General features: G+C 35.7%; 1 protein-coding gene across 2 annotated transcripts in view; it reads left to right on the top strand.

Moving 5' to 3' along the window:
• Positions 1 to 173: 173 nt before the first annotated feature.
• Positions 174 to 11628, top strand: part of KCNH5 (potassium channel, voltage gated eag related subfamily H, member 5) — a 341485-nt gene continuing 330030 nt past the window's right edge. For both annotated transcript variants that reach the window (XM_011978277.1, XM_011978276.1), the window contains exon 1: positions 174 to 292. In XM_011978277.1, the coding sequence (XP_011833667.1) occupies positions 220 to 292 (73 nt within the window). In that variant the 5' untranslated portion in view covers positions 174 to 219. The remainder of the gene's footprint in view (positions 293 to 11628) is intronic.

Below are 11628 nucleotides of genomic sequence, written 5' to 3'. Positions count from 1 at the left end.
GGGGAGCGCTACTACCATGAACTGCCTTGTCCTCCTCCCCAGAGCTGCTCATCCGGGTCGGGCTGGAGATACAGTCAGGGGACCCCGTCGCCGCCGCCGCGCCCCCTCTTCTTTCGGCTCAATCTTCTCTTCCACCTTTTCCTCCTCTTCCTCCACCTTCTCTTCCTGCATCCCCCCCTCCCCCGCCGCGGATCCTGGCCGCTGCTCTCCAGACCCAGGATGCCGGGGGGCAAGAGAGGGCTGGTGGCACCGCAGAACACATTTTTGGAGAACATCGTCAGGCGCTCCAGTGGTAAGGAGAGTTGTAGTTCGGAACACCCCTACCTCCATCCCGCCCACACGCGCCCCCCATCCTCTCCATCCCATCCCTCTTCCAAGGGGGGAGGGGGATGCAAGCAGCCTTACCTGGTGGTGTCAGTTACCAGTTGGGCTGGATTTGGGGTGGAGTGGGGTGGCAATGAGATGGTGGAGGAAAGTTAGTTGCATCCCCTTCCTACCAGACAGACTCACCCCCTCCCACCTGTCCAGAGCCCAGAACTGGAGGAAAGAAAGGGGTTGGATAGGGTGTAGGTACATCTGGAGCATAGAGTTGAGTTTTGCTTTTATCTTTCTTGTTCTTCCTTCTCCCACATTTCCCCCCAAAGTGAGCAGCAGGGACTGACCAAATTCTGAGTTAATCTCAGTGGAAAGGTTTCCCTCAAGTTGGGAATGGCTGCGAAAGTGGCTACTTAACAAGATTTAAATCTCTGGAAAGGCTTTTGGCCTCATGGGCATGGGGAAATGTGCTTTGTGCTGGGGAGAGTAGTTGAGGTTGAACCTAAAAAAGAGTTCAGTGCTTGAAAAATGGGAAGGCAATTACTGTGGACAAATTGGTGTTTAAAGTTTCTTCTTGCTATGTTTTTCACTGTACATTGGTCTATATATTTCGTTCAACTTAAACATGAGAAACGTAGAAGTGAAGCAGTAACTATTGTGCTTTTAATGCAACTAGAAAAAAAAATCAAAAAGATGCCATCCTACCTTGCTACTGATGTTAATGTTTTCTTGCCTTAATGTGTCTTTAAAATACCATCCATTTATACATTCATTTCCTACAAGATATTCTGGATGGGAATGGTTATATATTTCCACATTTTAAGACCTTGTAAACTTTGCATCTTACTGAAATCTGCATTTTCTACTTGTTTTTAATTATTTTGTATAATTTTAAACTTCATAAGTAAGATATGTTGAGTATCTTTTAAAGTTTTTCCTTCAGAGGCTGTTATTTTGAGATCTCTTGCTTGCTTGCTTGGAGAATAATGAGAAAGACACTTCTGTATATGGAGTACAGTAGAGCTTGGAACAAAGCAATGGAAATACTCTATGCTGTTCCATAGTGCCTTGTTTATTCTTTCACTGAAACAATATGTATTTGGGTGCATTATACCATAGACACTCTGTGGTTTCTTGGAATTAAAAAAAAGTAATTAATACACATCCCCTCTTCTTAAGAGGCTCCCTGCCTGGTTGGAGGCACACGGAAAGACAGAGGCACACTGAAATGATAACAAATAATTAAATGAATAATGCTTTCCCTAAATGGTAGATTAGATTATACCAATTCTTAGATTAGAAACTCTTTTAAGACTAGGCTTGCAAATATTTCCTCTGATTTTGAAACTAACTGTATTTAAGTGTCTCAAAGTATTTCCCCCAAATATCTGACTTGTTATTTGTTTTTAATTTGAGGTTTTAAACTTTATTTCTTCATTTTGGCCGATGCCTGAAACAATACAAGTCTAAAGCAGTAGTGTTGTATTTGGGTTGGAAAAAGTAGCTAATAGGGTCTGGCCTAGTATTCTTTTAAATACCTCTAATATTTTTTAGTTATATAAATTCATAATGGTAGGCAATTTTTATACTTATACATTACCTTCTTGTATTAATATTATAGTAAGCCTATAATACAAGGGGATATTACTCTTCAAACAGTTTGGGGGAAATGTGTGGGTTATTGGAATTAGTTAAGTATATAAGTCTTATTTCAGCTTTCTCATCCTCTTGGGTTATTTCAACTCCACGCAGTTTGGTGTATGAGAGGACTTTTCAGAGAAGGCCTTAAAAAATAAAATCTGCAGGCTTATGATTGCTCTGCTTTATAAAGAGAAAGAACGTGAGAATCCCTTGACTAAACTTTACTAATATAGCAACTTTGGTTGAAGCTTCTTATACAGACTATGAAACTATGAGATAGTTTTTGAATTTTAAAAAATTGTAGATATACTATGAAAGATTTACCATAGGTGGCTTAGAAATGTCTGTTTCTGTTGCCTCCATTTTATATCTACCACTCAAATTAATAAATATTTTATCTTTTTTACACATCATGTTCATAATCATTTCATTGGTTAAATGTTTCTTTCCTGGATAATACCAAGTGCAAATGAAAGTTTATCTGTTTTGGCACTTAAATGCCACCTCTAATTGCCTATGGCTAACTTCGAATACCACCACGCAAAGACCCTGAACTGTTTGAAGTGTGTTAGATATTTGTAGTGAGTATATATGCAGGTGTGTGTGATAAATGCTGAAAAGTCTCAGGACCTCTTTTATAGGAAGAACCTCAGAAATTGAGAATTATGGTATTAAATTGGTCTACACATTCACGGGGGGAATATCCCGCAGTTGTTGTAATTTCTATATGATTTGGCAGAGAAATAGAAAAATTTATCCTGAGAACTTGTCTAATTGAGACAAATAGAAAATTCCCTTTAGGATTCTCACAAATGGATCTTTGAAGCTTTCATTATTCACTAACTTAACAACATTGAAAGTGAACTGTTGGCAGAGCTTTAGTAGGAAGAGAAAGAATAGAACCCAGCGCTCCCAATCTATTTAACAATTGAAGAAACAGAGGCTGGCCTTGTCTTTTTTACTGAACCCCAAGAAAAGCTCTTTCTGATACAACATCATTTTCTTCTCATGAAAAGTCAGATCTTATAGTGAGAGTCAGCCAAACATAGAAATACATATAGAGAGACGCCCAGATAATACACAGCCACATGGATAAACACTCAGCCGGTCAGGCATCCACCCGGAAAACTGAAAAGAGGAATTTCCTACTTCTCCTATTTTGGGATTTGTCTGTAAAGTATGTCTACCACCCTACAGACACAGAGGAAGCAGTCTAACTCTTTTTTTCTCTCTCTTGCACACAAGGAGCAAAATAAGAGATGTAGAAAACAAAACAAAACAAAACACACAGCAGAGAGAAAGGGGTGGGGTGGGGGAGAGAGAGAGATTATGGGACATGAAAGGGAAATGGACACAAAGAGAAAATGTCAGACATTTATTAGTCCATGGATATCACCAATGAACTGAAATCTCAGCCAGTTACAAATTTACCAGAACACTTTTTGATGATATGAAACAAAAAAGAAGTATGGCATATTTGAATATTACTTTTATACCTGACGATTTCTTAATAAAGTTCCAAACTCCTTAGATGCAGTTTCCCAGAATAACAGCGCTGTATTCCGTACTCCAGAGTAGCAACTGTAACCTATGTTATTATTTCATGCCTCTTGAGATTGGATTTTTATTTTTCTTATTTAGTTGACTCAGTCTGTTATAAGCCAGCATTGCAAGTTGTTACTGGTGATTCAAAGTCTATAAAATAAAATAATGAGGGCCATTGAGTAGGATGGATACACACACACTTTACAGCCAAATATCAAAAGCAGCAAGGAATTCTTCTTTTTAGTTTTAAGATAAAAGATCATTTCTAGACAAAAGGAATTATAATAATTCTTAGCATGTGATTCTAGTAAATATAGAGAGCATTATTACTCTAAGAAGTTGTAAAGGTTAAAGTATAAATGCCATAGGACTGTTTAGACACATTTTTGGCTAGTACAATCAAAATAAGCCATTAGTAAGGGAAGGTTTAGAGAACTATGTGGTGAGTTCATTACCGCTGAGCAAAGTCTCCCAGAAGGACCCTGCCCCAAGGGCTTACAGACCAGATTTGTGTCTAGAATATTATTAGGATACCTTCCTTTATTTAAATTTCAATTATTTATGCAAACTGTTAATCTAAATTGGGCTCTAGGGAGCAGTAAACTTGTGGGTAGAGGTTTAGTATCTGGAAGAAAGTAACTGTTTTTAGGACTTTTAGGTTAAAATTTAGATTCGAAAGACAAAAAATACTTTAAAGACCTTCAACCTGATTTTGTCTTTGGGCAGCACGTTTTACTCATATGTTGTCTTCAATTCCTTAGCAAAGGCAGAAATGATTACTTTGAGTGACAGTGAACTAGATTGCTATTTTGAAAAATTATAACTACAAATTAATACCTTTTAACTAGAAATTAATTATTTAATATTTTAAGCATTATGACAAATTGGAAGTTTATTTTAGTTTTGTGGAAAACTAGAAGTGTTTTTCTTTTTGGGGAAGAAAAGGGGTTCAGGAAAGAAGAAAACACAGAAGGCAGTATTTTATGAACCACTTACCTTTCAGGAGAAGAAGCTCACTATCCTCAATTTTTCATTCTGCTTGAGATAGCTAGGTTGCACAAGCACTTTCTTTACTCAGCTATCTCTTACTTGTAGAAAAGTCCAAAATTATTTTCATGCTGTAATTGACATTTGTACAAACTGAGTTCTTAAAAGAAACCTATAAGAGAGGAAGCAGAACTAGTGATCTATAAACAAAACAAAAAAGGAATAATAACTTTTACAATTAGCCAATTTAAAAGAAATGATGGAACACAAATGGGCTTTATTTTGGTGGTTGTTATGAAGTTATTGACACTTTTTCTTGAAAGGTTTTCTTTAATATCTAAGACACTGTTCAGGAAATATTGATAAAACCACACAGTGTTTTTGAAGCATTGGTTTACTCAGGTCTTATAATGTACCACTTTAACATTTAAAATATCAAAGAGGTTGAAATTATACTGACCGCTTCCTAAATTATATTTATACATAACCACAAGATTGTCCCTTGCATTAGATTCCTGCACTCTGTTATATAATAAATGCAGCACATTGCTGATAGAGGGATGCTTATTCTAAGATATTGTTATCTTCACTAGAAATTACCCTCTTTGTCTATCTTTTGCTTGATTCCAGAAGTAGGATGTGTAAGAAATCCATCTACCTAGGCACTTTGTAACTGACTTACTAAAAGGACCATATAAACATTATTTTTAATAGAAGGGAGTAGTTATGATTATTTTAATTGATAGTGACTGAGCAGATTTCCTAAAAAAGCCCTTTAGTTTAGTCAGTGTTCATCTCTTTCTTTCCTTGTGAGTCACAGCCGAGTTTCTTAGCTTGGAGGAACAATGCTTCTGCATTCTCCAGAGTGTAGCCTAGGAAAAGGTTGTACTGTTCACCAAAGTACTGTAGTAGTATTTACCACAAGAGGTCACTCTGGGTTCTGTCACAGGTGAACCAAGTAGTTAATATTTTTCTCTTTTTCTGTTCCCTCCTCCCTCTTCACCCACCTTGCTCGTCCCCCCCAAAATTTGACTGGGAGGGAGTCAATGTAGTTAGTTGGTGCTGTTGGAAGAAAATATCTAAAATAAAAGACATGCAGGAAAGTTAAATGAAAAAAGGTATTTATTATATTAATTATTAGAATTTATTTTAGTTGATAGTGATCAATATTTTATAACTACACAAATGTGATATTGATAAAAATTGTTTCTGTAAAGAAATGGATTTAAATACATTGCGGACTAATAGAGGATTTTCTTTAGCAGATAAAATTTTATTGTAATATATAATTTCAGCATTTTATATGTATAGTATATGAAATATAAAGTCTTACAGAAAAATGACCTGTATATAATGCTTCATACTGAGAAGATTACATATTTCCCACTTCAACAGAATTTTTCTCTATGAGACATCTTTATATAATTTATATTGAATCGGTGAAATAGAATCAGTTCATAACAGTGCTTTAATTTTATCAAAAGATAGTTTACAGATTTATAGTTACTTCCTCAGGATGCTATGTAATCTTAGTATTTTATTTTTACCTAAATTTTAAAAATTAAATACAAAGCTAAATTATTTAAAATTATTAAATAATATTTTCAAAGTTCTTCAAATTATTAAACTTCAAAAGACAGGATTGGGGATAGACTGTTTTAAGAGATTTTGTTTCCTCGTAGTAAATCTGAATTTTGGTTTAAGGCAATTCTTTTTTCTTTTTAGTAGGGTTAGAAACCATATATCGAGACATACTTTGAAATGTTCCATACAAAATTGGTTTTGATGGGAAAAATTGAAATGTGCCTTAAAATACTTTTATAAATAAAAGAGATGTGTTGTGAATCAGATAAACATGAATAACATCACAACCCAAAACCAGCAGCAATTATTGTTGTGGAAACTGAGGTCAAAGAAAGTAGTGCTGATGTATTCTAGACAATGGACATTTATGAAACAAGTTCCTTTACCAATAGCAAAGCAGAATTAAAAAGAAATCCTCAGCATTTTTCACTAAATAGTCTAGCTTAATAATACATGACATGAGTCCTTTTCATCATTTAGAGATAATTAAAAAGAATCATTTAAATATTCCTATTTTATATAATATAGTAGCTAATATATTAGAAGGGCTGAATCTTGAAATATATTTGATCAAATGGAGGCAGTAATAACTATTGTCACATAAATCAGTGTGTATTTTAGACATCATTTTAGTATTTGGTTATATGTGGATACTATTACCTAGTAAAGAGACTTATTTATATACATTCTAGATAGTAGTTTTGTGATATATTAAGTTGCCAAAGGGAAAAAGAGAAAAATTAATGAGCACAGTAATTTAGAAAGAAAGTGTGGTTAGAAAGCTATTTGAAATTTTACCAACAATAGATTTATCTCTCTCTTTGGGTCTGGTCCCATTACAGAAATATAACTATTAAGTACAAAGTCATGTGGACTTCAAAAGATACACAATTTGAGATCTAAGCTTATGTGCAAAATCATAACAGTTTGTAGATGTAAGGACATATAATTGGGAAGTCATGAAAATTTTGATATATGAACTAAGCTCCTTGAGGATATGGGTCATCTCTTAAAAAGACGTTTATGTCCTCTACTGTGCAGAGCACATAGCAGTAAGTATTCGTTGAATAAATGCTTTTTTGATTTTTGTCTCCTAAAGTAACAAAGACCGTAATTAATTCTTTCCCCAAGCCAATGCTGATTAAATCTATTAAGTGAGCTTTAATAAGTAATTACGTAGTTTAAACTATTTAGTTAATCAACGCATATATCTGAAAACAGAAACCACACTGCACAGAGCAAATCAGATGGTACTTCTGAGAGGATGAGAAAGGAATATAAAACGGATCCCATGTTCATTTCCTATTCTAAATTGAGGTATGACTGAAATATTTTCTACCATTTTTGTTTTAATCATCAAGAGCTTGAAAGCTGGACTATTTTATACCAGAAAGAACTGCTTAAAAATTTGTAGATTCTAACTAAATTATTTTAACAACTTTGCAGTTAGGAGTTATTGATGGTGAGTTTTATCCCTGGGAATCAATCCTTACCTTCTTAAGTACCTTCTGAGTGAGTTTTGCCTTGGGGAGCAGCTTACAGCCCTGTGCAGTATCCAGCAGAAGAGGAAAATGAGTTTTAGATTTTTAGAGACTGCAGGATCAGCCTCAGGTTGCCATATTTAACTGAAAATTGAACAACTCACTTAGATTGAGGGGAAAAGTTAACCTTTGTCCTAATCTTTTCTGTAAACCCTTTTTGATCTGCTGGCATTTATTTTTATTTTTTAAATTTGGGGGCAAATTATAGAACAATGAGTTTATTTTTATATATTTACAGCATTGAAAAAATAGAGGAGTTCCCCAGTGGGGGTTAAAGAGTCTCAGAATAAAGGCTCTGAAATACAATGCTGATCCTTTTGCTTGGCTCTCATGCCCTTTCTAGTTAATTATCCATTAATGCAACAAAATTTTATTGAGTACCTACTATGTGCTAGGCAGGGATCTAGCACTAGGGATTCATAATGAACACAATGACAAAAACAATGTTTCTCCTGTTTTTCTGTGGAGGGCAGGAGCATATTTATTGGGTTCTAGAGGTCTGCATTAGAGTCCTGGCTCTGATACTTACTAGCTTGTTGACTTAACTTCCCTGTACCTAGTTTTCTTATCTATAAAATACAAGTAATAATAGTACCTAGTTTATGGAGTTAGAGTGAAGGTTAAGTTAGGCAATACATGTAAATACGGAGAACGGTGCCTGGCACATAGTAAGCATTCTATCATGCCATTAGTTATTATTATCATTTAGTTGTTTAAATATTTGAATGCACTATCTATAGTTGATGTTTTTAATTGTTAGTCACCATTTCCTTCTGCACCTCTTTTCAACTAATTTCTGTCTACTCCATAATGCTGAAAATTCCTAGAAAATTACAAGTGAACATTCTTGTAAATCTTAAGACCTTTTCTTGGTCCATATTTTTTTTTACTTTGCAGGGTTTGAAACTATACTCCCCTATCCTCTCCACCATTCATCTTATAGCTGTCATGAGCTTACACACCCTGCTGCCCTTTCTACTGGCTTCCCTTTTTGTTCCTCTCCTCCTCCCTACTCCCCTTTTCCTTCCTAAAGAATGAGTTGAGTAGTCACACAAGTTCTCCCTTCAACTTTCTTTCTTGCATCTCCATCCTACTTTTCAGGGCAAGTTTGTCTTCTGCCATAATTTAAACTTTATCTTCTCTGTGCCCCAGGTCTGTGTTTCCAAAGGTATACAGGATTTCTCTTCTTGTACTACTCAAAAGTCACCTAAAACTCAGTGTGGGTAGAATAGAATTTATTTGCTTTTGGCCCCAGATTGACTTTTTTTTTTTTTTTTTGTATCTCCCCATTTCTATTGAAAGTGTCTTTAGTATTTTTGTTTTTTACTCTAGAAGTGTTAGGGTCATCTTTGACTTTCCATTCAGTATAACATTAGTCTTACTTTCCAACTAGATTATCACTCCTTAGCTTTCTTTTGTGTCTCCTGTAAGTGCTGGTGCAGAGTAAGTTAATTCATGCCCATTTACTACACTGACTCATCTTAAGGCATGAAGCATGTCCATAACTGACATCATATGCAGCCAGTGTCTCTAACTGTGATGGACCAAAGAAAGAATTACAGGTCAGAAGGAAAGAGCTGCCTCATTAACTGAGCTCAGAAACAAGAGTTCTCCAAGAGGGAGGAATGAAATGCGTGATATATTCTCCTTACTCATTCCTAAAGCAACTTCTGTCTCTACTAGAGCAACCATTATCAAGGTAACTGGTAATCTTCCTGGAACTCTATGAGGGCATTTCCGAGGCTCACAGAGCAGTGCTCTCCATTGTGCTCTCAGGCACAGTGCTAGGATGGAAAGAGCAAAGGTGTTGAGTTCTTGACAACACAGTCTCCTGTCTAGCCCTTACTCCTGGTGACACACTGAGGTGCTCCAGAATTAGGACACCCACCTTTCAGGGTTGCTGAGAAGATGTGGTGAAGCCACAGATGTAGTGGATCTTCCACTGCCTCATCTCAGTGAGGACTTACTACCTATTCACTTTTTAATGTTTTCTTTAGACAAGGTAAGGTAGGGGAGATTTTTTTTTTTTTTTTAACCTGAAGAAAGCAAGAAATTAAGTAGTCGAGAATTTCCTGGCAGAAACTGGTGGATCTGAGCTTAAAAGCTTTTGAGTTCAGTTTACTAAGGGCTTACTTTGGAGAGAATACCAAAACCAAGCAAACAACCCACCCCTGTGCATCCCTGCCCCAAACAAAAACCGACTGCCCAGAGCAAAAGAGGTATCAGTTCTGTTTACTTTAATACCTGGTAATTCTTGGACAAACTGAGAAATAAAGCAGAAACATCAGCCTCTTCTTATAACCAGCCTAGTGAAATCTGGCCAAAGGAGAGAGATGAATTGAATTTGTAGCTCTGTATCTTTTTCTTGAACAATTAGCTCCATTGCCTAGAGAGTAGAAATTAAAAACATATAAGAGAAAGCTTTAGAAAATTAATTGGATTGTGAATGCATTCAGAAAAGCCTCCTCTGTTTTTCTATCACGTGTGCAAGTTGGACCAGCTTTTTAACTGAGGTTTTTCATCATTTATCTTGCCATTAGTGTTTAATTGCCATTAAAACGTAACTTCAAAGAAAATATGTAATCTCCTCAGAAAAGATGCCGTCCATTTGCAAAAATCTTTATTTGTAGTATTTAAAATGATGCTTAAACATTAAATATATACTTTTGTTCCTCTTATAAATATATCTTGACTGATTTAGCTTTTATTCCCCAAGATTATGTAACTAGCATAAGTCTTATGGCTTCAGGTATTTTAAGAAACTTCATTGCAATAAAATTTAGTAAAATGTTATCATTATATCAGGGTGAAAGTTTTCTGTTGTATTATGAAGCTATGCATCAAATAGGCCATTATTGCAATTATATTTTGCTTCTAATGATTCTGACCAGTTTACATTTTAGAAAGTCATTTTTTCATGAACAAAACACCAGCTATTAAAAGTAGAAATGTTGAATTGTTAAACATTTTGTGGAGAAATCTTTTTTAATAACAAAGTTGCTATTATTCCTACCCCTGGAATTTCAGAAATATATGTTAAAGTATCTCATGCATTTTGAACCACTTTGGCTGGATGAAAAAATGAAGTTAATGCCATCAAAGAAACACAGAAACTTAAAAATGTACCTTTGATCGTGAAGGAGATAGAAAGTGGAAGCATATTTTTATCTTTGATGACAGCTGAACAAGTTTGAATAAATTAACAGACATTTTTGCATATTTAAACTCCTACAGTGATGGTCTGCTTAATGTTGCCAATATTATTGGGTAATAATTAGTGTCATTGTGGAAGGTACAAAGTATGTCTGCACATTTGCTATATTGCTAGAGGATTGTTGTAGGATACAGTAGGATACAGGTGTATTTTGTAAGGACATGAAGGACACCAGCCTTAGATTCTGTCATTGACATAGAAATGGGCAGTGCACATACCACAAATCAACATTGTGGATGTGGGCATGACATATAAATTATGTTTTTGTTTAGCCATCTGTACCAATCTTTTGTTTAACCCAAATACAATTGCTATATATTCTTCAGATTTTTCCCCTGTTACTGTTCTATGAAACTTAAATAGATCTATAGATATCATTCATCCAGAAGACACATTTAAAAAATAATACAGGCTGGGTGCGGTGGCTCATGCCTGTAATCCCAGTACTTTGGAAGGCTGAGGCGGGCAGATCACAAGGTCAGGAGATTGAGACTATCCTGGCCAACATAGTGAAAACCCGTCTCTACTAAAATACAAAAAATTAGCCAGGTGTGGTGGTGCGCGCCTGTAGTCCCAGCTACTGGGGAGGCTGAGGCAGGGGAATCACTTGAACCCAGGAGGCAGAGATTGCAGTGAGCCAAGATCACACTGCTGTACTCCAGCCTGGTGACACAGCAAGACTCCGTCTCAAAGCAACAAACAAATAAAAAAATACAGACCATATGATTTAAATTTACAAGTTTCCAGATGCCATTCAAAGTGCGGAAATATCTGCTTTCTGCTTAGTAACACCCGCCCCCC

Source organism: Mandrillus leucophaeus, unplaced genomic scaffold (genome assembly GCF_000951045.1).
Source record: "Mandrillus leucophaeus isolate KB7577 unplaced genomic scaffold, Mleu.le_1.0 Scaffold192, whole genome shotgun sequence".
Taxonomy (NCBI): Eukaryota; Metazoa; Chordata; class Mammalia; order Primates; family Cercopithecidae; genus Mandrillus; species Mandrillus leucophaeus.
The sequence above is the reverse complement of the archived record's forward strand: the minus strand, read 5'-3'. Positions and strand labels throughout refer to the sequence as shown.